Source organism: Carcharhinus amblyrhynchos, chromosome 2, assembly GCF_965287045.1.
Source record: "Carcharhinus amblyrhynchos chromosome 2, sCarAmb.v2.hapA, whole genome shotgun sequence".
NCBI classification, from domain to species: domain Eukaryota; kingdom Metazoa; phylum Chordata; class Chondrichthyes; order Carcharhiniformes; family Carcharhinidae; genus Carcharhinus; species Carcharhinus amblyrhynchos.
This window is the reverse complement of record NC_137325.1, coordinates 98387233-98413377: the sequence shown is the minus strand read 5'-3', so window position 1 is coordinate 98413377 and position 26145 is coordinate 98387233. Positions and strand designations below refer to the sequence as shown.

General features: G+C 40.3%; 1 protein-coding gene across 9 annotated transcripts in view; it reads left to right on the top strand.

Moving 5' to 3' along the window:
* The window catches only part of tbc1d5 (TBC1 domain family, member 5), a 478503-nt gene that overhangs the window by 422505 nt on the left and 29853 nt on the right, over positions 1-26145 (top strand). For all 9 annotated transcript variants that reach the window (XM_080209683.1, XM_080209656.1, XM_080209674.1 and 6 more), the window contains 2 exons: positions 4921-5020; positions 26011-26090. In XM_080209683.1, coding sequence (XP_080065809.1) covers positions 4921-5020; positions 26011-26090 — 180 coding nt within the window. The remainder of the gene's footprint in view (positions 1-4920; positions 5021-26010; positions 26091-26145) is intronic.

Below are 26145 nucleotides of genomic sequence, written 5' to 3'. Positions count from 1 at the left end.
CCAGCCATTGCCAGCCCAATCGTTCGCCAGCCCGGGTCCCCTGCAGTGCTGCCCCTCCAGCCCCCGCTCACAACCTGATCATGGCCCCAATAGCAATTCCCGGGCAGCCCTGACTCTGGATCCCCTCGATGTACAGCCTAACCAACCCCCCCCCCCCAACACTACCCCCAGCAGTGGCGGTCCCCCTACCTTCCTTACCCCAGCGTGCCCCGATCACAGTACACAGCATCCGAGGGTTCTGAAAGAAATGGCAGAGGTGATAGTGGATGCCTTGGTGATTATTTTCCAAACGTCACTGGATTCCGGGGAAGTGCCAGAAGATTGGAAAACGGCTAATGTTACACCGTTGTTTAAGAAGGGTGGCAGGCAAAAGGCAGGGAATTATAGGCCGGTTTAGTTTAACGTCTGTTGTAGGTAAAATGTTAGAATCCATCATCAAGGAGAAAATAGCGAGGCATCTTGAGGAAATTGTTTGATAGAGCAGACGCAGCACGGTTTCGTTAAGGGGAAGTCGTGTCTGACAAATTTATTGGAGTTCTATGAGGATGTGTCTAGGGCAGTGGATAGAGAGCCGGTGGATGTGGTGTTTCTTGATTTTCAGAAGGCGTTTGACAAGGTGCCTCACAAGAGGTTAGTACAGAAGGTCGGGGGCATGGAGTTGGGGGTAGGGTGTTAGCGTGGATAGAGGATTGACTGTCAAATAGGAGGCAGAGAGTGGGGGTCAATGGGTGCTATTCGGATTGGCGGTTGGTGACTAGTGGAGTGCCCCAGGGATCGGTGCTGGGGCCTCAGCTATTTACCATTTATATAGATGATCTGGAGGAGGGAACCGAGTATATGGTGTTGAAATTTGCTGATGACACCAAGATTGGTGGAATGGCAAATTGTGCGGAGGGTGTGGAGAGTCTGCAGAAGGATCTAGATAGGCTGGGCGAATGGGCCAGAAACTGGCAAATGGAATTTAATGTTGGCAAATGTGAGGTTGTCCACTTTGGTAGGAATAATGGTAGGAAGGACTATTACTTACATGGCGAAAAACTGCAGCATGCGACGGTGCAGAGGGACCTCGGGGTCCTTGTGCATGAGTCGCAAAAACCCAGCCTGCAGGTGCAGCAAGTGGTCAGGAAGGCAAATGGGATGCTGGCCTTCATAGCAAGGGGGATTGAATATAAAAGTAGGGAGGTCTTGCTGCAGCTGTTTAGGGCACTGGTGAGGCCGCAGCTGGAGTACTGTGTGCAGTCTTGGTTGCCGCACTTACGCAAGAATATTTTGGCCTTGGAGGGAGTGCAGAGGAGGTTTAATAGGCTGATTCCGGAGTTGAGGGGGTTGAACTATGAGGAGAGGCTGAATAAACTAGGCTTGTACTCGTTAGAGTTTAGAAGAATGAGGGGAGATCTCATTGAGACATATAAGATGATGAATGAGATGGATAGGATAGAGGTGGAGACACTCTTCCCGCTCAGAAAGGACAGTAGGACCAGGGGGCACAGCCTCAAGATAAAGGGGGGGGCGGTTTAGAACAGAGTTGAGGAGGAACTTCTTCACTCAAAGGGTGGTGAATCTCTGGAATTCTCTGCCCGTTGAAGTGGTGGAGGCTGCCTTGCTAAATATTTTTAAGACGCGGGTTGATAGGTTTTTGATAGGCGAGGGGATTAAGGGTTATGGGGAGAGGGCGGGAATGTGGAACTGAGACACGACAGATCAGCCATGATCTTATTGAATGGCGGGGCAGGCTCGAAGGGCTAGATGGCCTATTCCTGCTCCTATTCAGGCAGTTTGTTTTGCTGCTATTTCCAAGTTCTGGTTTTGGCTAGCTGGGCTGGGGCTGGATCTGTTTCTGTCTTCACAGATGTTGCCTGGCCTGTTGAAAGTTTCCATCATATTAGATAGGGTGGACAGTGATAGCCTTTTTCCTCGGATGGAGAAAGCTAGCACGAGGGGGCATAGCTTTAAATTAAGGGGTGGTAGTTATAAGACGGACGTCAGGGGTAGGTTCTTTACCCAGAGGGTGGTGAGGGATTGGAATGCCCTCCCTGCTGCAGTTGTAAATGTGCCTAGTTTGGGGGCGTTTAAGAGGTCCGTGGATAGGTTTATGGATGGAAAGGGTTTGGTTTAGGTTAGAGGGTCACTGCTTTTTAACTGGTTGGCGCAACATCGTGGGCCGAAGGGCGTGTTCTGCGCTGTAATGTTCTATGTTCTATTTCTTATGTTCTTATGTACAGTACTTCCATCCCAGACCGATAACCATGCAGAGTGGCAGCTGGACCTCCCACCCCCACCAATTGCCCCTAGGCCCCACCCACAATAGACCTGCCACCTTGGTACTGCTCAATACTTGGTGGACAGTGCCAAGGTGCCCCCAGGCATGGCACTGCTAGGGTGCCTCTGCCCAGAAAGCACCACCCTCCCACTGCCCAACCCCCTGGGGGACCCTGATTGTCCCCCACTTCATTCCACCGGGGTCCCCTGCTAGTTCCCTGAATGTGGGGAGCAAGTCTGAACCCCGCTGGAATGAAGCACTCTTGGTGGGGTGGGAGATTGAATTGGGACCTGAAAGTTCCCCATAATGAACTGCTAAGCATATTTAAAACATATTTAAAAAAAAGATTCAAATTACTTACTTGCCTTCCCGCTGGTTTCCAGCATGGTCTGACCGGCGACTGTTCACCAGCTCTCTGCCCGTTGATGTGGTAGTACCAACCTCGCTAAATATATTTAAGACACAGGTGGATAGGTTTTTGGTAGGCTAGGGAATTAAGGGTTATGGGGAGAAAGCGGGAAAATGGAACTGAGCCACTTCAGATCAGCCATGATCTTGTTGAATGGCGGGGCTGGCTTGAGGGGCTAGATGGCCTACTCCTGCTCCTATTTCTTATGTTCTTATGCATGCATTCCCGGCACATGCGCAAATCCTGGTACAAGGCCGGCAACTTGTATCCCCTGCCTCGATGCGCCAAAAAAGTTGCTGGTCACAATGGGAGAATCGTGGCCAGTGATGCAAATCCATTTGACTCTTCAGAACTGAGAAAAAGAGCAACCATGTTGGCTATTATACTGTAGCGAGGAGAGATTGCAACAGAAATGTAGCAAACTTTAAAACAAGAGACAGATGTGTTAGCTTTGGGTGGTTAGCGGAGTGGGAGGGACGGCTTTTGCATTGAGACAGAAAATATATGGGATATTAGAAAAATGAGTTAAGATGCAGGAGAAAAGTCAAATAATGGGAGCTGTGTTAAACTGAAGCTAATGAGTCTCACATCTTGTGAGTTAAGGTAATCTCACTTTAATATTTGATGGATATCCATATTCTTTCATTCTTTGAAAAAATCTTATAAATGTATAATAAGTCTAAGGCTTGGATTCTCTTGTAAAACTAAGAACTAGCCATTTATTTTCCTTTTGGGATTAATCTAGTGATTTATGCTTTTCATATAACCACCAAATTGCATGCTTTCTTATTCTAATAAATTTGTGTGTACTTAAAACTTAAATTGTCTCATTTAATCTTCTGTATCAAAGACTCATGGGGGAATATTGACTGAGGAGTTTCATCTGAGCTCCTATAATTTCTGGGAAAATTATGAGCTACCTAAAAACTGTTTGTAAATAAGGAATAAGATCATTGTGGCTGATTTCACTCCTTTATCTGAGGTTGGAGTAGACGTGGAGAACCCAATTGCGTGGCTTTGGAACTGGCTCCCTCTAGGGGAGGGGAATTAATCAGGACATGTGTCGGACCTTGGAAAAACGTCAAATAATTATCTAAAGTCACAATGCACCACAGAATGTTTCCCTTAAACTGCCCATTAACTAGAGTTTTGCTAGAGCTTCTCGCTATCATCAGCCAAAAGTTGTTTGGTGAGTGCAACTATTCTCACCTCACTGCTGGCATAGAACTCCTGTCTCCTGTGTTGTAATCGTGTGAGCTGATTCGTTCTGGTGGAATCCAAATTGAGTAGACATCAATTGATGGCACTATCAATGATTTTACTGATAATTAGGGAGATGTTCATAGGGAGTTATTTGAATCATTTAGATTTATTTTGTTTTTTGTGGGGTGATTTTGCAATCTCCCCATATTATCAGATACATAACAGTGTCACATCTGTACTGGAACACCTTGGTTAGCAGTTCAGCTACCTCTGATGCAAAAGCCTTCAGTACTACTTCTGTAATATTGATTGGCATGATCCTTGTTTTGAATTTAGTGCACTCAATCGCTTCTTCAACGTCACGTGAAACGAGTTGTCTGAACTAAGGTAGTAGGGATCTCGGGAGTAGGCCGAGTAGAATAATTTGCTCAGGACTTTTGATTGAAAATGTTTGAAAACACATCAACCTTGCCTCTTGGATTTATGTGCTGGACTCCATCATGGTTGAGGATTAGGATGCTCCATCACCATATTCAGTCACCCTGTAGTACATGGGAGTCCACAATCAAATGGTGAATTGTCATGGAGCAATTCTGTACTCCTGCCTTTCTGAAGTTTGAAGTAGTATTATTATTCTTGAGTTGGAACAGATCGGCTATTGAGGATCAAGTAGGCTATCAAAATGAAAGGTATCCATCCTAAAATCAATGAAAAATGAAAGGTAGCCATTCAAAAATCAATTTCACAGTTGATCAGCATATCAAGTTACTAATGGAATTAAAGTTTCAAACAGAACATTTCCAAACTTAAGAAAGTGGTTTTCTGTTCCAATCTCATCAGACTGTTTCATGATCTAAAATATCTTAAGTGGATGAAACAAGTAACATCAGTGTTATGAAGATGTTTAATTTAATATCTTATGTCCCTCAGTAATATTGCTAAATTTCTTTTTAAGTATTGAAACCAAAATTAGTAAAACTCCCGAGAAGCAAGCGTGTGCCAGTATAATATGTTAAAGATTTGTAAGAGTTAATTTTTTTAATTCCAGGAGGATGAATTGGAGGCACAAGTTTCATTTCTTCAAGGGCAACTGAATGACCTCGAAGCCATGTGTAAATTCTGTGCCAAGATGATGAATGTGCACATATGTAAGTATTGGTTGTTTTATTCCAGGCCAAAAAACCCTACTATTGCACAGAGCATGTTGATATTTGTACTAATGCATATATTTACTTGCAATACTTCTCAGAAAATTTCACCTAATGCTTTTGCTCTTTTTTTGTAAGTTAATCAGTTATTATATCTCTCAATCGCTGTATTAGTTTTAGACCTAATTTAAACAATTGGGCAAGCTATGGGTAGCTAAAATTTCAACTCATAAAGCTCAGGCAGTTAGGTTTTATGTCCACTTGCTTTTCTTGCTCTGCTGGTTTATTATGTTTAAATTATTTGTGCTAGGGAATTTTGAGAAGAGCTTAGTGTTAATTGGGAGGAATCTTACCAAAAGATAGCAAAGTGTCAGGATCTGACTGAAAACTGGCATATTTCTCTCCAGAGAAACCGGCAGGATTTCTTTCCCGATCTTATGACACCTTATCAATAAAAGGAGAGGAGTGTTGCATGCCTTCATTTTGAGGGACAGTACCTAAAATACGCCAGTAAAGCCACCTGAACTGAGATCAAGGTGCCATTTTGAAAAGGTGTGCCCCAATCAGACCAGGATGTAATCACATCCACTCCACCACGAGGTCTCAAGAGCACCTTCCTCCCCCCACCCTCACCTTTCTGCTCTGGAGGGGGTCCTCACAAGTTCAGGTCTGAGTGAACCTGAGGATGGCAAGGTGGCACAGTGGTTAGCACTGCTGCCTCGTAGTGCCAGGAATCCGGGTTCGATTTCCTGCTTGGGTCACTGTCTGTGCAGAATCTGCACGTTCTCCCCGTGTCTGCGTGGGTTTCCTCCAGGTACTCCGGTTTCCTCCCTAACCAGTCTACAAGGCATGCTGGTTAGGTGCCTTAGCATGCTGAATTCTCCCTTAGTGTACCTGAACGGGCACCAGGGGATTTTCACAGTAACTTTGTTGCAGTGTTAATGTAAGCCTATTTGTGACACGAAGAAATAAACTTTGAACTTTTAACTGTTGTAAATCTTGCTGATGTGATGGCACATTGGCGAGTACGAAATTTTATTGAGGGAGGGAAGATCTGGTGAGGGGGGGGTGTTTAATTACATTGAAATTTATTTAAATAGATATAAATCAGATTCTTGCACATTATGGGCAAGAACTTAATTACATTGCCGGCAAGGGGCAGCAGAAATCGGAAATTGCTCTCTCGCCAGCGAGATTTGCAACTTCCAGGTTGCGCCACGTCCTGAGCCCTGCCGCTAATCCTATGGATGGAAAGTGTGAGCTCAAGACTGTCTCATTGGTAGATGTTTATAAATCAGAATATTCTAGCTGTGTCTGCGTGGGTTTCCTTTGTGTGCTCCAGTTTCCTCCCACAATCCAATAATGCGCAGGTTAGGTTGACTGGCCATGCTAAATTGCCCCTAGTATCAGGGAGATTAGCAGGGTAATCCCTAAATTATGGGAATGGAGCCTGGGTGGGATTGTGGTCAATGCAGAACTGATGGGCTGAATAGTCTCTTTCTGCACTGTGGGGATTCTGTGATTCTATGAAATTATTTTATTAATTGCAACTTGAAATATGCATTAATTCAAGACAACAAAAAATTAAACATTATACCCCTAACAACTCTGTTCAAAAGTATAACTTTTGATGGATTTCACAATATTAACACTGTTTTACTGATGAATTTATTTTAGTTTTTTAAAAGTTCTTTTTCCTGGAAATATGAAAAGCAATTCTGCACTTGTTACAGAAATATTACTGCATCTGGAGTGGATTAAATCTATTTTTTTCTCTAATTAATTCTAAATATTAAGATTTTGAATTAATATTGAATACTTTTAATTAATTTTACAAGTTAAAGTATTTATGTCTTTTTATAATGTAATTTTTTTTATATTTTCAAAAGAATTTAACATCATGAGGTGATCAGTGCTTGCTTTCAGCAACTTAACCACATTTCCAATGGGCGTGTACATTTTCTCCTAATGAAGTCTGGGTAATAAAGGACTTTGAGCAGGTTATTCATAAATCGATTCATGTGCCGGCCTCAGAACTGACTGTGGCTCATAGCTTGAAATGTTTCCATTAATGGTTATTTTCTATTTCAAGGTCAGTTTTCTACACAGCAGAAGGCTTTGCCCCCTATTGTATGACTCTTTTCCTTAGCAATTAATCTCCACTTCAGAATCTTGTCAAAAATATATTAGAATTCTAAAGCTGGCTACATAGCAATTGTCCACTATGGAAATATTAGTTTCAAAGGTATTTGGAAGGGTGACGGTTGCAGCATGAGCTGATTTGGCTTGGATTTGAAAAAGTACTGAATTGAAAAAGGACGTTTGATTTTAGTCAGCAACCTAAATTACGATTGATCTATCCAACATTTTTGTATCTTTTCTGTCTAATATCTCATGCAGAAACATCATACTTAGTTCAGTGGCTGGGATTTTGTTAGGCCCACTGATCAGAGACCCAGAGGGAACCCCCTTTAGTTCAGCAAGGGAGGCCCAACAGAATTTAATTACTTTTGAGCCTTCCCCGTGTTTTGAGGTTCACCGTAGCAAAAATTGAGCCTGCCAGGAGCTGCTGGCCCACCAGAGCCTGACAGCTTGTCATTGCCACTAGCAATGTCTGCTGGCAGCACTGCATCTACCCAAGACCCAGGAATGCAGGGGTTCTCAGGCTACAGGTAAGTGAATTGAGGTTATGGGGTCATGGATAAGCAGCCAAAGGTAAGGTTAGGGGCAAAGCTCTCGCACTGTCCGTAAATTTGATTTGAGTTCTTTTTTATTCATTGTGGTTCAAAAACATGCTTTTTCCTCAAATAATTTGGGACCATGACCAGTTCCCTCACTAGGATTCAAATGGCCTGCTACTTTCCCCAGTACATTGGGCTACAAAGTCATTATTTTTTGGACATGTTCCACTACTGACTCTAATCATTTCCAGTTAACCATTCCTGCAGGAACAGGGTGAGAGGTAGAGTGAGCAGATGGGCAGATGTCCTCATTAGTTGGCCCATCATAGCCTGGTAGAGCGAGGTGCTTGCGGTCCTGTGTGATTTCCTCTTATGGCCATCGCACATGTAAGTAACATGTTCACCCATTTTCGCAAAAGTGGAAACCTGTTTGAGGCTAACTAGGATCTTGTGAAACTCAGTGTTTTCTTCCCCTAAGACTGTGCACAGGTCACCCTCTACGACTCCCTGATCAAGGCCATAGTCTCCTGGTTCGTTTAATGTTTTAATTCTAGGCAGCGAAAAGCCAGGAACATCTGTTTAATATCATCACTTTCCAACTTAAAATGTTCCCATTTTGGCATGAGGAAAAACGGGTTGGAGATCACGTCCATAGTCATTCCCAAATCCTGCCTCAGGGCCCTAACCTCACCATAAGAAAGGGGCCTGATGCGGTCATGACCTCTGACCACAGCCGGTGATTCTTCACTTTTCCCCTCCATTCCATCTTTGCTGTGACTCGGATAGCCACACACATCGCATTTCCTTATCACAAAGGAGGGACAGAGCAGAGCAGAAAGTGCCAGTGTCACCACCTGTGTAGACTGAGCAGCCACAATTACTTGCTGGTGGCCAATCTGTGTCCGGAGTTTTCACTCTGCACAGGGGAGCCAGAACTTCTCCATCGGTCTAATTCTCTTAAAGCTTCTCTTGCCCCCTCTCACTATCCCTTCAGCTTGGCATTCTCTGCTTGTAACTCAGTGTTTTGTTTCAATATTTTATCTAAATTTTGTTTTACAATGTACTCCATCAAAAGCCTCCTGTTGTCATTGTAACTTATAAAGATATCTTCTTGCCGGCCACGGCTTTCTTTTTGCAGCTCACCTATCCATTCCCTTAACTCCTTTTGCTTTTTATTCAGCATGTGCCGCATAGATAAATTCCTTCCAGACTGTTCTTTTTAATTAATCTTATTCTCTGAACTACTTTAGAAAGCTTACCAATCATAGACTTGTAATACTCACCACCATCTTCTATAACTCCAAGTGCCAGACATAGTAGTAGAGGCGAGTACAAGTTTGTCTTTTTTAAAAAGCATTTAGACTGTTACATAGGTAAGAAGGGTGTAGGGGGATATGGGCCAAATGCGGGTAATTGGGATTAGCTTAGGGGTTTAAAAAGAAAGGCGGCATGGACAAGTTGGGCCAAAGAGTCTATTTCCATGCTGCAAATGTCTATGACTCTACATTATTACACCCTCACATAACTCAATGCCATTTTAACTTCTAGTTTCATTTAAAAATTGTTCCACGCAAGCCTAAGACTGTTGTTTCTCAAATGTCAAGTTAATAACATCTTGGTCAAAAACTAGTTAGATATTTAATGGTCACATTTATTAAGAATCAAGTTTTTTATAACCACTCCAATTGTGTTTAACGACAGTTTAATTATGCTAATTACTCCACATGTATTTAACTACAACCTAAGACTTTCTGAACCTTTCAACCATTATTCCACTGAAAAATAAATTAAAGCATCATCCAATTACACATGTCTCTTGTTTAAAGGACATGGATTTGATTAGGTTTTCAAAATATGACCCTTACGTTTTTCTCATCAACTAAATGATAAGCAATTTGTTAGCTTGACTCGGCAGTTGACAAGCACCTCACATCCACTATGTTGGGATAGTTTTGCTTTCCCATTTGTGATTAGAGAGGTAACCATAACCATTCAAATCCAGAAAAGGTTGCAAAAAAATTATCACCTAAGAGAATAATTTGAAGCTATGTTGCTTAAGTCAAGCAAAATGATCCTCATGATGCATAAAAGGTATTATTGTTTATTATTTTGTATGATTAAGGGAAAACAATTGATGCTGATTGAAATAAGTGAATCTAATCATAACTATTGCTCATTATGTTAACTCACTGTGAAACAAAATAGCTAAATAATTCCATCTAGCTTTGTTTTGCCAAATGCTTTCTTGATCCTGCTTTGAAAAGACATGCACATAAAGAGAGAGAATGTTTGGTTCAGATTTCACTGTTGCACTCCTAAATTATATAGTGTTAGATATTTGCCAGTATAGGTGAATCTCTGAATCTAAGATGCTCTGACTACTTAAGGAGTAACAAGCAACACTTTACTCTAGTTTAAAAATCTAAAATTATAACAACACCCACAAGAATTGCATCTGGTATTACAGCCTATTTATCCAGATCTCCCCTGTTCTCAGTAGAATAATTTTTATAACTGCTCCCTTTCCTTTTTAGGGAAAGGTGGTGTGTCGTGGTACAGCATTGACACTGGATTAGTTATCCGGAGACCCAAGCTTATGCTCTGGGACATTGGTTCAAATCCCACCATGGAACCTGGTGGAATATAAATTCAATTAATAAAATGTGGAATATAAATTGAGTCTCAGTAATAGTGGCCATGACAACTATCGTTGTTCGTCATAATAATCCATCTGGTTCACTCGTGAAATCTGCCATCCTTACCCGGTCTGGTCTAAGTGTTACTGACCAACAGCAGTGCAGTTGACTCTTAACTGACCCAGCAAGCCATACAGTCCAAGAGCAATTAAGGATGGGCAACAAATGCTGGCCTTGCCAGCAACAAGCACGTTCCATGAAAGAATATATTTTTAAAAAATGTTTCCTCTACCACTTCTTGATCAACTCTCTGCAGCTTCCCTCTACCTCGTCACTGTCACGTAATCCATGGAGCAAAAGCAATGCCAAGTGAGATTCATAAATGTTTTAGTGATTAGAGTTGAACAATGTAAATTGTTTTAGTTCCAACTGACCAGATTAAATAACATTAGGTTAATACACTAGGGTTGTTATCTGATTGCTTTTAGAAGGTAGATTACATATTTCAATGTTACCTTTTAGCTATTGAATTTTCCTATTACTTTAAATAAATTAGACAATGCTTAAGGCAACACTGATTTGCATTATCTTTTGAGGAGTCTATACTTGTTGAGGTTAATGACTTTTTACTATTTATGTTGAGCAAAGTTATTATTCCAGACAAAGATTGTAAGTTCTGAATCAGTGGCATAATAAAGGTATGGTGTAAGAACAGAAAATTATGAAATAATCAGCAGTTTAGGCAGAATTTGTGGACAGAGAAGCAGAGTTTAGATTTCAGGTTGATGCCTTTCCATAAGAAAAAAAGTAAGAGATGTAACAGGTTTTCAGCAAGTAGGGATAGGGGCTGCTCGGGATAAAAGAGCAAAAGATCTGTGATAGAGTGGAATGAAGATGACATTGAATGACAGAAAGAGTGATGTTGCTAAACAAAATAAGATGGTCATGGGGCAAGTAAAGAAATTAAAGGTCTTTCTAGAGTAGATGTGAATGGGAATAGCAGAATTATCACCATCAGCTGTCATCCTAAAAAAAAAATGGGGTCAGTGGCTATGAATTGAAACTGTTAAACTCAGTGTTAAATCCTGAGGTGGTAAAGTGCCTAATCAAAACATGAGGTGCTGTTCCTCAAGTATAGGAGGCTGAGGTCACTGTAGGAGTGAGGCAGATAATTAAAATGACAGGCTGCAGAAAACTGAGGTGAAAACGAGAGAGAAAATTAAAACAGTCACCATCACCAGGAAACGTTAGTTGGTAAACTGTTAGACCTGAAAGCTGTCAAGCTCCCTGGACCAGATAGCCTGGATCATATGGCCTTAAAGGAAGTGGCTGCAGAGATAGCAGATGTATTGGTAATAATCGTCCAGAATTCTTTAGATTCTGGAAGAGACCCAGCAGATTGGAAAATAAATAATTTAGCACCTTTATTTAAAAGAGGGAAACAGGAAACTATAGGCCAGCTAATTGAACATCTGTTACAGAGAAATTGCTGGAATCTATTATTAAGGAGGGTAGCGCAGAGTATGTACAAAATAATATTGGGATCAGGCAAAATCAATATGGTTTTTGAAAATTAAATCATAATCGATTATTATTCTTTGAGGAAGAATTCCTCATGACTATGAAAAGTGTAAGAGTATACTTAAGAGAGAGATCATGAGGACAAAAAGAAGGTATGAGATGGATTTGGCAGGTAAGGTTAAAGAAAATCCCAAGAGGTTCTATAGCCATAGTACGAGTAAAGGTTGGCTAGGGAGAGAATAGGTCCCCTTAAAAATCAAGATGGCTGTCTGTTTGTAGAGCCACAGGAGAGGGGTGAGATTTTTAGTGAATATTTCACCTCTGTGTTTACTGAGGAGAAAATCATGGGTGTTTAAAAAAAAAAGGGATACAAGTCGTGATGTCTTAGGCCACATGCATATTGCTAGGGAGACTGTATTTGCAGCCTTAAAGCACATTAAGGTGGATAAATCCCCTGGACCTAATCAAGTGCATCCTCGGATGTTGTGGGAGGCTAGAGAAGAAATTGCAGAGGCCCTTGCAGAGATACCGCATCATTTCTTTCTACTGGCAAAGTTCCAGAAGACTGGAGGATGGCTAATGTTGTTCATTGCTTAAGAAAGGTAGAAAAGACAAGCCAGGGATTTACAGGCCGGTGAGCCTGACATCAGTGGTGGATTAATTACTGGAGGGGATTCTGAGGGACAGGATCGATCAACATTTGCATAGGCAAGTCTAATTAGGGATATGTGCATGGGAAGTCATGTCTAATGAAGTTTTTAGAATTTTTTGAAGAGATAACCAAGAGAATGGTTGAGGGTAGGGCTTGTGGATATTGTCTAGTTGGACTTTAGCAAGGCCTTTGCCTAGGTCCCACACGACAGACTCATCTGGAAGGTTAGCTCACGTAGCATCCAGGGAGAGCTAACTAATTGGATTCAAAATTGGTACGATGGTAGGAAGCAGAGGGTGATCATCGATGGCTGTTTCTTGGACAGGAGGCCTATGACTAGTGGTGTGCTTCGGAACAATGTTGTTATTCGTTATTTATATAAATTATTTGGATGTGAATGTACAAGGCATTGTTAGTAAGCTTGTGGATGATACTAAATTAGGAGGTATGGTTGATAGCGACTAAGATTATCAAAAAGTACAGACGGATTTTGATCAGTTAAAAAAGTGGGCCTAGGATTAGCAAATAGATTTCAATACAGATAAGTATGAGGTGTTGCATTTTGGAAAGTCAAACTGGACTAGGACATATACAGTGGATGGTAGGGTTCTAGGGAGTGTTGAGGAAAGAGGGACCCAAGAGTACAAGTACAAGACAGGGTGGTGAAAATGGCATTTGGCACACTGGCCTTTATCAGTCAGGCTTTGAATATAGGAGTTGGGATATTATGTTACAGTTGTACAAGTCGTTGGTGAGGTTGCACTTGGAGTATTGTGTACAATTTTGGTCACCCTTTTATAGGAAAGACATTGATAAACTGAAAAGCGTGCAAAGAAAATTTACGAGGATGTTGCCAGGGCTAGTGGCCTGAGTTATAGGGAGAGGTTGGCCAGGCTGGGACTTTATTCTTTGAAACGTCCAGATCCTTTGCACTCTGGGTGGCCCAGTGAATACTGGGGAAATTAAAATCTCCCACCAGTACTATCTTAATTCTTCTTACAGCTAAGTGCAATGTCTGTACGCGTCTGCTCCAGTCCCAGCAGAGTGACCATCCCTTTCTTGTTTCTACATTCTTTCCACATGGCCTCATTTGATGAACCCCAAGAATATCCTTTCTATGGATTGTTGTTCTGCCTTCCTTTATGAAAACAGCAACTCATTTACCTGTACCCCTGTCATACCTGTGGCATCTGTATCCTGGAACATTGAGCTGCCTGTCCTGCCTTCTCTCAACCATGTTTCTGTTATAGTGATTAAATCCCAGTCCCCAGGCCAATCCATGCTCCAAGCTCATCCACCTTACATTTTAAGCCTTGTGCGTTGAAATAAATGCTGTTTAAACCAGAAATCTTTTCTCTCCGTTTACTGTGCCCCTGGCTATCCTGACTCCTAAACTTGCTGTTGTTGGCTACTGTATTTTCTCTTGTCTTCTCGTTGGCCTCTTTCTTGCTCAGATTCCACCCACCCCCACCCCCAAACTAGTTTAAACCCTCCTGGGTAGCATTAGCAAACCTCCCCGCAAGGATTTTGGACTCCCTCCAGTTCAAGTGCAACCCTGAGTGAATTTATCAGTCCAAGCCTGGATGTTATGCAGGTCTTGCTGCATATAGAGACCAACAGCTTCTGTATCTGAAGGATTGCAAATTGTACAATCATCAGCAAACATCCCCACTTCTGACCTGATGATGAAGAATAGATCCTAGCAGAACCCAAACTGAGTGTTATTTCTGTGTAAGTGCAGCTTATAGCACTATCAAAGACAGCTGATGATCTTAGGGCAGTAATTGACCTCATTGGATTTTCCTGTGTTTTTGTAGACAAGACATACCTGAGCAATTTTCCATATTGCCAATGTTTTCATTGTTCTGGAACAGCTTGGTTGGAGGACAATTAGCTTCAAGCTGAAGTTTTCCATGCTACTGCCAAGATGCTTTCAGGGCCCAGAGCATTTGCTGCATTGAATGCTTTCTGCCATTTCTTGATATCATACAAAGTGAATTATATTCTAAAACTGGTATCTGTGAAATTGTGACCAAAGGAGGAGGCCATGAATGATCATCCACAAGGCACCTCAGGCTGAAAATGATTGGAAATGCTTCATCCTTATCTTTTTTCACCGATGTGCTGGGACCCACGATCATTGAGAATGAGGATATATTTGGGACATCTTTCTCCAGTTGCTTATTTGCTCACCACCATTCACAATTGCATTTGGCAAGGCTGCAAAGCTTTCATCTGATCCAGTGATTGTGGGATCAGTTAGCTTTACCTATTGTATTCTGTTCAGCATGCATGTAGTCCTATGTTGCTTTAATAAGTTGGCACCTCATTTTTAAATGCATCCTCACTGAACACTCTTTCATCCTCTGACTTGATGCTGTTGGATAGTAAGAGATGTGCTGCGTCCTGAGATTAGTGTTTGTGAATGGATACAGCTCCATCCTGCTCATGATGACCCATACTACTTCGCAGATGCCCAGTTTTAATCTGCTAGATCTGTTTTAAATTGATCCCATTTAGCATGGTGATAGTGCCACACCACATGCTGGATGAAAGTCTCTGTGTGAAGATGAAACTTGGTCTCCACAAGAACTGGCAGTCCTACCAGAACAGATGCATCTACGGCAGATTGGTAAAAATGACGTCAAGTAGGTTCTTCCCTCTTGTTGGTTCTCTTGCCATCTGCTGCTGGCTTAATCCAGAAACTATGTCCATCAGGACTCGGCCAGCTTGGTCAATAATACCATCTTTGGTGATGGGCATCCAAGTTTCCTCCTCAGAACGTACTCTGTGCTCTTGCTACAAGCAATACTCAAGATAGAGGTGTACTGGTTAGCTGAGGTAGTTGGTAATTGGCAGGAGGTTCCTTTACCTGTGTTTGACTGAAGCCACAAGACATCATGGAATCAGGAGTCAATGTTGACAGCTCCCAGGATCTCTGTCTCCTACCTATGTACCACTGTGCCACCACCTATGGTGGACCTGTCCTGCCAGTGGGATAGGACACAGCCATGACTGATGATGACAGAGTCGGGGTTTTGGCTGTAAGGTATGGAAACAGAATTGTTTTATAGACAATAGTATCTGACTCGGATTGAAAATGTGGCATGAAAGCCAACCATTCAAAGATTCAGATGATAAATATGAACTTATTTCTAGCTCCAAGGAAGTCTGAGTACAAATCAACACTAGGAATGATATAACATTACCATGAACTAATAATTTATTTGTTTAGTGAACAGACAATTTCAATATTTTACAGTTAACATGGAAATCTCTACTCCATGTAAAATTACGACAAAGTATGTCGTTAGGTTTATACTGTTAAGTTTTTTGTAGAAACTCAACTTGAGTGACAACAGACGCTACTATTAATATGTTGAATATACTGAGCAGCCAAGCACAAGTTTGTCCTTCTATGTAGTGTGTGTTTAATGACGTTTCCCTCAAGAAGTTAATAAAACTATCAATAAAGCTAATTACTGTTACTCTATCAGAAATGTAAAATTCAAGTAGAAGTTATACAATTTTTCTGCACTTTCACAACATAAACAGAGGCTTTACAGTGATGGAAATAAATATTCTAAAATATCACAAACTCTGCAAAACATACAAAACATTTATGTTACTAGTAAACCTTTATCAGAATATTTGGCAATGGGGAAAAACTGTGGTTGTTGGAAATCTAAAATAAAAACAGAAAATGCTGAAAACACATGGTAAGTCAGTCAGCGTCTGTATAGAAAGTTCTGACAAATGAGCTAAGCCTGAGACAGCAGGCTATTTTGTTTGGACTTTTCAACTTCTGATGTATCCTTTGTGTGGTTACTACGTTTTCTGTTTTTACTGCTATAGATTTCCATAATTGAACAGTCATAAATTATTGGAATGGTTAAGATGATTATTATGTTTCTTTGATTTATGAGCGCAAATTTGCAATTCATTTGAGTGTAAGGTATTCTATTTATGTATCATGGCTAATGTTCAAAGAACGTTCTGTTTGTATTTATTTGCTTGAATACGATAATTTACATTTTATAATTTATAGGTGCACTCTTTTTATAAAGAAGAAATATTGTACATGTAATTTACCAGATTTGAAAGACCTTTTCATGAACCAATAAAAGAAAAACAATAAAATAAATTAGATTTCAATATATTAAATGCAAGTACCCGGTATTGAGATCAGTTCAAAAGAACAAACATGCATAATTCAGTATAAATAGCAAATTCAAAACTATGCTTTAAACCAGCTTGTTTGTGTTACAATTTTTAATCCTGGTGTAATGAATTCTGCTTAGGATTCTGCGTGCAGGCCAGTCAATCCTCTGTTAGCATCGAACGCAAGCATTCAATTCACCCAATTTGAAGAACATAAAAGTGAAAACAATGTGTATCAAAATCAAAATTAAAATTAGCCAATATAGCGGGTACGTGGTTTCAAATGCAATCTCAATTGATGAATGTCACGCCCGTTGATTGGTTGTACTGTACATGAAATGAATTTGGGCAGTTTCAGCTAACATCTCAGGATGTTGAGTCATCACTAACTGAAAATAATTTTGCACTAATTTGTAACATATTTCAAACAGATTACATTAATCTGGTTAATTATGAAAGAAAAGAAAGAAAATGCTGCATTGGTAGAGTAACAGCTGCCTTTCCAGAGTTGACTGGGGCATTTTTGTTGGGCTAAATACAGCGACTGTTGCTGTGCAACAAGCTGATCTGGGAGTGACTCTGGATACCTGACATGAAATTCTTTTACATTTGTCTTTTCTAAAAGGGGGATGTATATTAAGTTACAATATCAGGAGATAAAACTACAGTAATGATAAATAGGAATCCAGAAATGGATTAATTGGCCAATAGGGGCATTGGAGATTGATAACCAAATTTAGCAGCACTTAGTAAGTGAAGTAATTAAGTGACTGAATTTGAGGATCAAATTGTTCTGTATGTGGTAGGGCAGATGTAAGTAGAAAAGCAACTGTGATCAAAGATTCAGCTGTAAAATGTTTGCAGAAAATGTAATATAAGCCAATCTTGACATTATTTACAGGTCAGGAATATAAAACATAATCCATCAGCTAGTGACTGGAGGTAAGGGATAAGCCAGTAGTAGTATACGTGTTAATATGATACACAGGCTAAATTGGATAACCCACAATAACAGGAGTGGGAATCAGGATGTACGATTAAATCTTATCCACTGATAGAAATACAACTGCCAACTTTGTGCTCATTGGAATAATCTCTGCATTTCAGCCTGAGCTAACTGCATGAACAGGGACCCAATAACATACAAAATTAGCACCATTTAAGACATGCCTGGAACTCTAAAAGCCTTGTGGCTACAGCAGTTGCTAGGAATAGTGTTTATAGAGAATCTAATAGCCAAATTCCGCACACATGAGGACGGCCTCAACCGGGATCTTGGGTTCATGTCACACTTCCTGTAACCCCCATGACTTGCCTGGGCGTGCAAAATCCTACTAACTGTTCTGGCTTGAGACAATTCACACCTCTTAACCCTCTGTTCACTCGCATTGTCTGCACCTGTAAAGACTTGATTACCTGTTAAGACTCACATTCCAACCATTATCTTGTAATTGAGTCTATGTCTATATATACCCTGTTTGTGAACCCAACTCTCCACTCACCTGATGAAGGGACAGCACTCCGAAAGCTTGTGCTACCGAATAAACCTGTTGGACTTGAACCTGGTGTTGTGAGACTTCTTACTGTGCCTACCCCAGTCCAATGTCGGCATGTCCACATCATAGAAAATCTGACCTCAGAAACTAAGGAATGGCACAACAGGGAAATAGCAGGCTTTTCGATGATTAAACATACAACATGCTCCACGGAATTTTTTTTGCAGAAAATAGTCCATAGTTGCTTCCAAGGGGTTAATATTTCTCATTAATAATAAGTTATTTCATAAGTTATGAAGGCATTGATGGGAGTTTCAATGGCAGAGAGCTGAGGCAGGGATGAAGATCAGTGATGTTATGAACATCAAAATATGTAGTTTTAGTAATAGCATAAACTTGTGGTTGGAATCTCATCTTGGAGTTAAGTATGATAACAGAGCTGCCAATAATTTGGTTGAACCTCAGGCAGTTGACCAAGTTTGTGGCAGTTCAGAAGACAATGGCATAGGCCTTTCTAAAATTTCTGTTCATCCAACACTGAATATCACACAAGCAACATGACAAATCAGTGTCAGTGGAGGGGTGAAGAGAGCTGGTGATAAACTTGAAGTGGGTGTTGTCAGCATACGGTTGGAATCATGTAGGTAACAAACTGAAGGTTCTAAGGATAGATCCTTGGGAGACTCCAGAGGTTATGGTGAAAGGATAGAAAGAGAAGCTGTGATTCTGTTGCTTTGACCAAATAGATAGGAAGGGAACTGGATAAAAACGAGTGAAGGCAGTTCAGCCCATCGGGATGACTTAAGAGAGGCACTGGAGGATGATGTGGTCAACCTTGTCAAGGGATAGCTTTACTCATTAAAAAATAGGGAGTCCTGGTTTTGGAGCTCAGCTATGAGATTGGGACCGGGACGGAGGTGAGAAGATCTGAATTTTCCACTGCCTTTAGCATGCTCATTATTGCATGCTCAGCCAGGTCTTATAGAAGTTAGGGTTATGGACAAGAGGTAATATATAATATGTCAGCTTTAGTACTGATTCAGTTTCCATGTTTCTGTTGAGTAACTTATGCGCAGCTGTAGTTTCCAGATGCTATTTGCAAATCAGACTTAAAGAAGCCATTCCCAGCAACTGTCCCAACAAGATGTAGGAAACAAATACTATTTGCGTCTGTGTTTGAAGAAGATTCTGCAATTTCTCTGGTAAACTCCTGTTTTCCTGCTTCCCAGGCAAGAACTTCACCAATATCTTTATTGGTATTCAACTGAATGACCATTTAATTAATGCTATCATCAGCTACAAGAAAACTAGCATCATTGTATGCTATAAACTCATTCAAAGTGGTTTTACTGAGTGGCGTGCAGCATATGATTGCTCTCTTTAGGAATAAGAACTGTAATATGCATTCAAGTCAACAACAATGTTACAAATTAAGACCTTTATAATTGCTATATATTCCAGCAGATTAGTCCTAAGTGACCTACAATCTGGAATTATGTTTTTTTTCATGTTTCCCTCTGGTATATCTCCAAATTGTCATCTTGCACAGGAGAGTTCCAAAACTAGTTGATATGATTCAAAGGAGTGATATTATCAATTTCAGAAGTTGAATTATAATAATTTGAACCTTCAGTTTAACAACATCATTATGCTGATCTGTATTGGGTTGTCCATTATTGTTTTCACTCTCAGCTTGACCTTCACCTTGAAAATGGTTAGAGTTTTTTCGAGTTTATTTGTTAGTGTCACAAGTAGGCTTATGTTAAGACTGCAGTGAAGTTACTGTGAAAATCCTCTAGGGATGGTGAATTGGGGCTTTTCCCTGTATACTCAGCATTCAAGATGTATTGCAATTAGTTTACTCATGTTAAGGAAGAAGATGCCTCCTAGGCCATGATGAAAGAGGAGGTACTTCAGACATTTGAATGGGTTAAAATTGATAAGTTGGAGCCATTGGATGGAGTGTCTACCTAAAGTGTATAAGGAAGCAGGACCAGATGAGATGGTCCAAGGATACTGTGAGGAATGGAAATTGTGGAGGCACTGGCCATCATTTTTCAGTCTTCCTTGGACTCGGGGTAGACCCAGAGGATTGGAGAATTGCGCATGTTACACCCTTCTTCAAAAAAAAAGATAAAGATAAGCACAACAACTACAGACCAGTCAGTTTAACATCAGTGTTGGGGAAACTTCGAGAAACAATAATTCGGGACAAAATTAAGTTACAGAGACAAAAATGTGAGTTAATCAAAGCATGGATTTCTTAAGTGAAAATCATCTTTCATTACCCTGCTAGTGTTTTTGCAGAGGTGGGGATTGGTGAGAGCAAATACTTTGATGTGATGTACATCGAAGTCTAAAAGGAGTTTGGTGCAATGTCGCAGCACACTTCTGAGCAAAGTTATAGCTCTTGGAATAAAAGGGACAGTAGCAACATGGATATGAAATTGGTTGAGTAAACAGAAATGAGTGGTTAATGGATTGTTTCAGGCTAGAGAAAGGTTTGTATTGCTGTTCCACAGTGGTCAGTGTTGGGGCACTTGCTTTTCCTGATGTATATTAACGACATAGACTGTGGCATATAAGGCATAATTTCAAAGGTTGGGGATGATACAAAATTTGGAAATGTTCTGGATTGTTAGGAGCAGAGTACAGAACTTTAAAAGAAATAGAACAAAGAACATAGGTGGAATGGGTAGACAGATAGAGTTGTTCAATGTGGAGAAGTGTGAGGTGATCCATTTTGGTAGGAACAACAAGGATAGAAAATATAAAATACAGGGTACAACTCAAGGAATTTCAGGAGACAAGGGACCTGGGTTTATATGCGTATATGTCATTGAAGAAGGCAAGCCTGGTTGAGATAAAGCATACAGTGTCCTAGGCTTTATTAATAGGAACATAAGTGTACAAAGTCAAGAATGTTACATTAAAATCATATAGGATGTTCGTTTGGTCTCAGTTGGAGTGTTGTGCCCAGTTCTGGATGCTATACTTTAGGAAGGATGTGAAGGCATTGGAGAGAGTGCAGAAAAGATTCACAAAAATGGTTCAGGGGATGAAGAACTTCAATTATGAAGACAGAATAGAGAAGTGAGAATTTTTTTCTGTGGTAAGAGAAGGCTGAGAGGAGATTTGATAGAGGCATTCAAAATCATGAGGGGTCTGGACAGAGTAGAATAAAATGATCAAGAGCAAGATGGCACAGATTGAAAGTAATTAGCAAAAGAAGCAAATGTAATATTAAAAAGTTTTTCACGCGGCATGTGGTTAAAATCTGGAATGTGTGTGGGGGAGACTGCTTCAATTGAAGCATTCTAAAATGAATTAGACTGTTAATCTGGAAAGGAAAAATGTCCAGGATTATGGGGAAAATGACACTGTAAATTGCTCATTTGGACACAGGTGCAACATGATGCACCAAATGGCCTACTGTGCTCTTGTGTTTTCAAATCCTTCCGTGACCTTTTCCCCTCCCTATTTTTGCTATCTCCTCAATCCCAAAACCCTCAGAGATATCTGAACAATTCTGGCCCCTTGAACAATCAGAGTTTTGATTTCTGCACCATTGGTGGTTCCGTGTCATCAGCTGCCTGAACCCGAATCTCTGGAATTCATTTCCTAAACCTTTCCACCTCAGGCTCTGTCCTCTTTAAACCTTCCCTTTCTAACCAAGTTTTTTGGTGGTTGCCTGATATTCCCATAAGTGACTCAGTGTTGAAATTTGTTTTGTAATGCTCTTGTGAAGTCTGCTTTAGGTGGCTTATTGTATTAAAGCTGCTATATAACTATGTTTTTCTAACCCAGCACATCACTAATTACAGAAAATTATACTGTATAGCCATAATCCCTCACTATTTTTCCATTTACATCACTGTCTTTCTCATGCAGTCATGTGTTAATGTTGCTTGAGGGCTATTTTTATTACTATCCAAAAACCATCAGCAGTTGCGTCATTTTTGTGGACACAGCTGCATGAAAGTCTTCTTAAGTTGTCATCAGGCTTAGCACTGACAGTAGTCCAAAGTGTTGTGGGTATTACTGCTACTTGTTTGTGGAACTGTGTACTCCAGAAATACCAAAACATTTCTGCTGTGAATTCTGAAACTTTGTGACTGCTCAATTGCCTGAGTTTGTAAAATTTAGTAAAAACAACATAGCAGTAATACACAACCATTGCTATCACATCAAGGTATCTAAGAATTGTGTGGACATTTGGGTTGAAATGAACATTGTACAGTTTGTATTTAAACATTGGGACAAAAAGTAACAATGCAGAGATGCAAAATGTTAAAAAGCAAGATCAATGAATGAAGTTCTAGGCGAATGAGGAACAGAACTGGAAAAAAAACAAATAACTTAATTTTCTGAGTCTGTGGAAAGGATTTATTTGGAAGTAACTAAGGCCCAGATCTTCCGCAAAGCAGCAATCATTGCAGATTGCCATTCCACTCAAAGGTTTCCACACTTAAAGGCAGCTCTGCTTTTCTGTTATGTCTTCTGAGCCTGGCTTCTCTGGAATGCAGTGTCCATTTGAGAACTCCGTAACAGCACTGTAGTGTCAGGGGAAGACAAGACACATCCTCTTTTTATAGCACTAGCTGCTGTATGGTAAATTTAAATGTCCAGTGTGAATGTTAATGAATGGGTGAATGGATAAATGTTAATTAATGGATAAGGTGATGGGGTGGGTAGGGTGGGTGAGGTAAGTGGGTACGGTACTGGGTGATTGAGATTGTGAGTGGGTAGAATGGCAAGTGGGTGAGGTAGGAGGTGGATAAATAGTTCTAAGTCAGAATCTGACTAATGGTCTAAATTATTGCTGAAAAATCTACCAGAGATATTCCTACCTGCACCAAATTCCCAAGTACAATGTAGGGAATCATGAATGGTTACAGAATAGTAGAAAAACAGTTGTTTTTTAGATGAACAATGAACATTGTCACTCAGAAGTATTTGGATGTACTTTGCTGAAATCACAATGTTAACATCCAGGTAAAGCAAGAAATTAGGAAGACAAATTATATGCTCACCAATATTTCAAGACAGTTGGGCTATTAGAGTAAAGAAGTCTTGTTGCAGTTATGTCGAGCTCTGTTGAGATCATAGAAATCATAGAAACCCTACAGCATGGAATATGGAAAGAGGCCATTTGGCCCATCGAGTCTGCACCAACCACAATCCCGCCCAGGCCCTACCCCCATATCCCTACATATTTACCCACTAATCCCTCTAACCTATGCATCTCAGGACACTAAGGGCAATTTTGGCATGGCCAATCAACCTAACCTGCACATCATACTTAGAGTAGTGTACAATTTTGATTTCTTTACCTAAAGGAAAATGTATTTTCCTTGGAGGGGTGCAATGAAGATTCACTAGATTGATTTCTGGAATAAGAAAGGAGCAGTCAAGTAGAATAGACTCATATTCTCTTACCTTTGAAGTATGGAAACTGATCATCCTTACGGAGCTTGACAGCGTAGACGTTAAAGACAGTTTCCCCTGCCTGAAGAGTCCAAAGCTTTAGGTCATTGTCTAGGAATAAGGAGTCAGCCTTTTTTGGAATAATATATTTCTGTTGTGTTGTGAATCTTTGGAATTCTCTACCCCTAAGGGCTGTGAATGCTCCGTTCAAGATAGAAATTGATAGATTTTTGGACCTTGAGGGAATTGAGGATACTAGAATCAGATAGAACAGTGGCGCAGTGGTTAGCACTGCTGCCTCACAGAGCTAGGGACCTGGGTTCGATTCCAGCGTCGGGTCACAGTGCAGAATTTGCACATTCTCTCTGTGTCTGTGTGGGTTCTAAAGATGTGCAGGTTTGTTGATTGGCCATACTAAATTGACCCTAATGTCAGGAGGATTAGAGGGTAAATGTGTAGGGTTACAGGAATCGGGTCTGGGTGGGATTGTGATTGGTGTAGACTCAATGGGCCAAATGGACTCCTCCTGCATTAAAGGAATCCTATAAAAGGTGGAGTTGATGTAAACAACCGTACATGACCTAATTGAAGGGTGGAGCGGGCTCGAGAGACTGTATAGCCTACTCCTATTTATTTTGTTTATTTAAATGCATTACTGAGCTAAATGTTTCTAGATTTGGTCATCTCAAGGTATGCCCTCTTGTGTAGACATTCTAAAAACCTTTGCCCTCAAGGTCGCCAGAAGTGCAAGCTGAATTTTCATAATTCTGGCATCTGGGTGAACAATGAAACAAACTGGGCATCTCTTTAACTAATAAACTAAAGGATGGAAAAATAAACTGTAGGAGATCTGTAAACAATGATGAATTATCATGGGTAAATTCAAGCTTAAATCAAGTGCAGAAAGTGAAAGAATGAGAGATCAGCTTAAAGGCGAAAAGCATGAGAAAAGTAGGAAAACAGTGAAAAAGTAGAAATTTTTAAATCTTCTGAAGCAACCTGAAGGAATGAGATTCTACACTTTCTCCCATGGTTCCTAAGAAAGAGAGTTTGATTGACATTATTACATCATACTGGTATTTACAGTAGTAATTACTGATGAAACTTTATTCATTCAAGGGATGTAGGCATTGCTGTTTAGGCCAGCATTCATTGCCCAACCCTAACTGTCCTGAAGAAGGTGGTGGTGAAGTGCCTTCTTGAACAACTACAGTCCATATGGCCTCTAAAGCTATAGTGCTATTAGGGAGTTCTAGATTTTGACTCAGTGACAGTAAGAAATGACAATATATTTCCAAGTTTGAATGGTGAGTGGCTTGGAGGAGAACTCCCAGATGGTGATGTTCCCATGCATCTACTGCTGAATGCTCCTCTAGATGGTAGTGTTCATGGATTTGGAAGGTGCTATCTTAGGAGAATTGGTGAATGCCTGCAGTGCATATTGTAAATGGTACACACTGCTGCTACATTGCATTGGTGGTGGAGGGAGTGAATGTTTGTTTCCTAAACTGTATCAAGCCTCTTGAGTTTTGTGGGAGCTGCACTCATCCATGCAAGTAGGGAGTATTCTATCACACTCTTGTGGATGGTGGACAATCTTTGGGGAGTCAGACATGAGTTACTCCAAAACTAGATTCCTAGCCTCTGCCTACTCTTGTAGCCACAGTATTTATTTGGCTGGTCTAGTTAGGTTTCTGGTCATTGTTAACCCTAGGATGTTGATATCAATGGTATGTTTAATGGGCAATTAGTATGCAAAACCATCAACTTCACAAAACTCACTGGGAAAGGGGTTTTTGTGCGGCTAGTGGTTGAAGAGCACACATCACCTTGCAAATTGTAGCAATTTTTGATTAGTGGGGCTATCTCTTCCTTGCCACAAGTTGCTGATCAATTTACTAACTGATAACTGTGTTATCCAGATACATTTCTAAGCAAAATATGAGCCAATATGTATGTAATCTATTTCAAAATTTCTATCCTTTTTAACATAGATTCTATTGATGTTCTATAATAGAATAACAGTTGGAAGTATTTTGTTGCCCTTCAGGAGTCCTTTTTAACTGGATTCTATTGACTCAATAATAAATCTGTCTGAGGTTTTACATAGTATTATCATATCAGTACTTTAATGCATTCATAATGTTATCAGTATTTGGCTGATGTTTGAGTTTATCATCTACCATTGCAAGCACAAAATTATGAAATATTATAGTTCTGGTACATCAATATTTAGGCTTTGTAGCTTGTAGTTTTGAAAGCTACATTTTTAGATATTAAAATTTTCCATTTGTAAAATTCTAACTGTGATATGTTTAATTATACTTAAAAGCAGCTGCTATTCTAACACAACATTGCATTTTCTTTTAGTAGGCCATATCTACTTTAAAATAATACATATTTGCTTTTGATACAGGCAAAATACAAGATGTGATTCTAAAAGAAAGCCTTCAAAAGGAAGATGAAGTCCTGGTATCACTGGCTGGACTTAAACAGGTAAATATAACCTTGTATTTTTCTCTCTCTGACTCTGAAACCTGATACTGTTTTT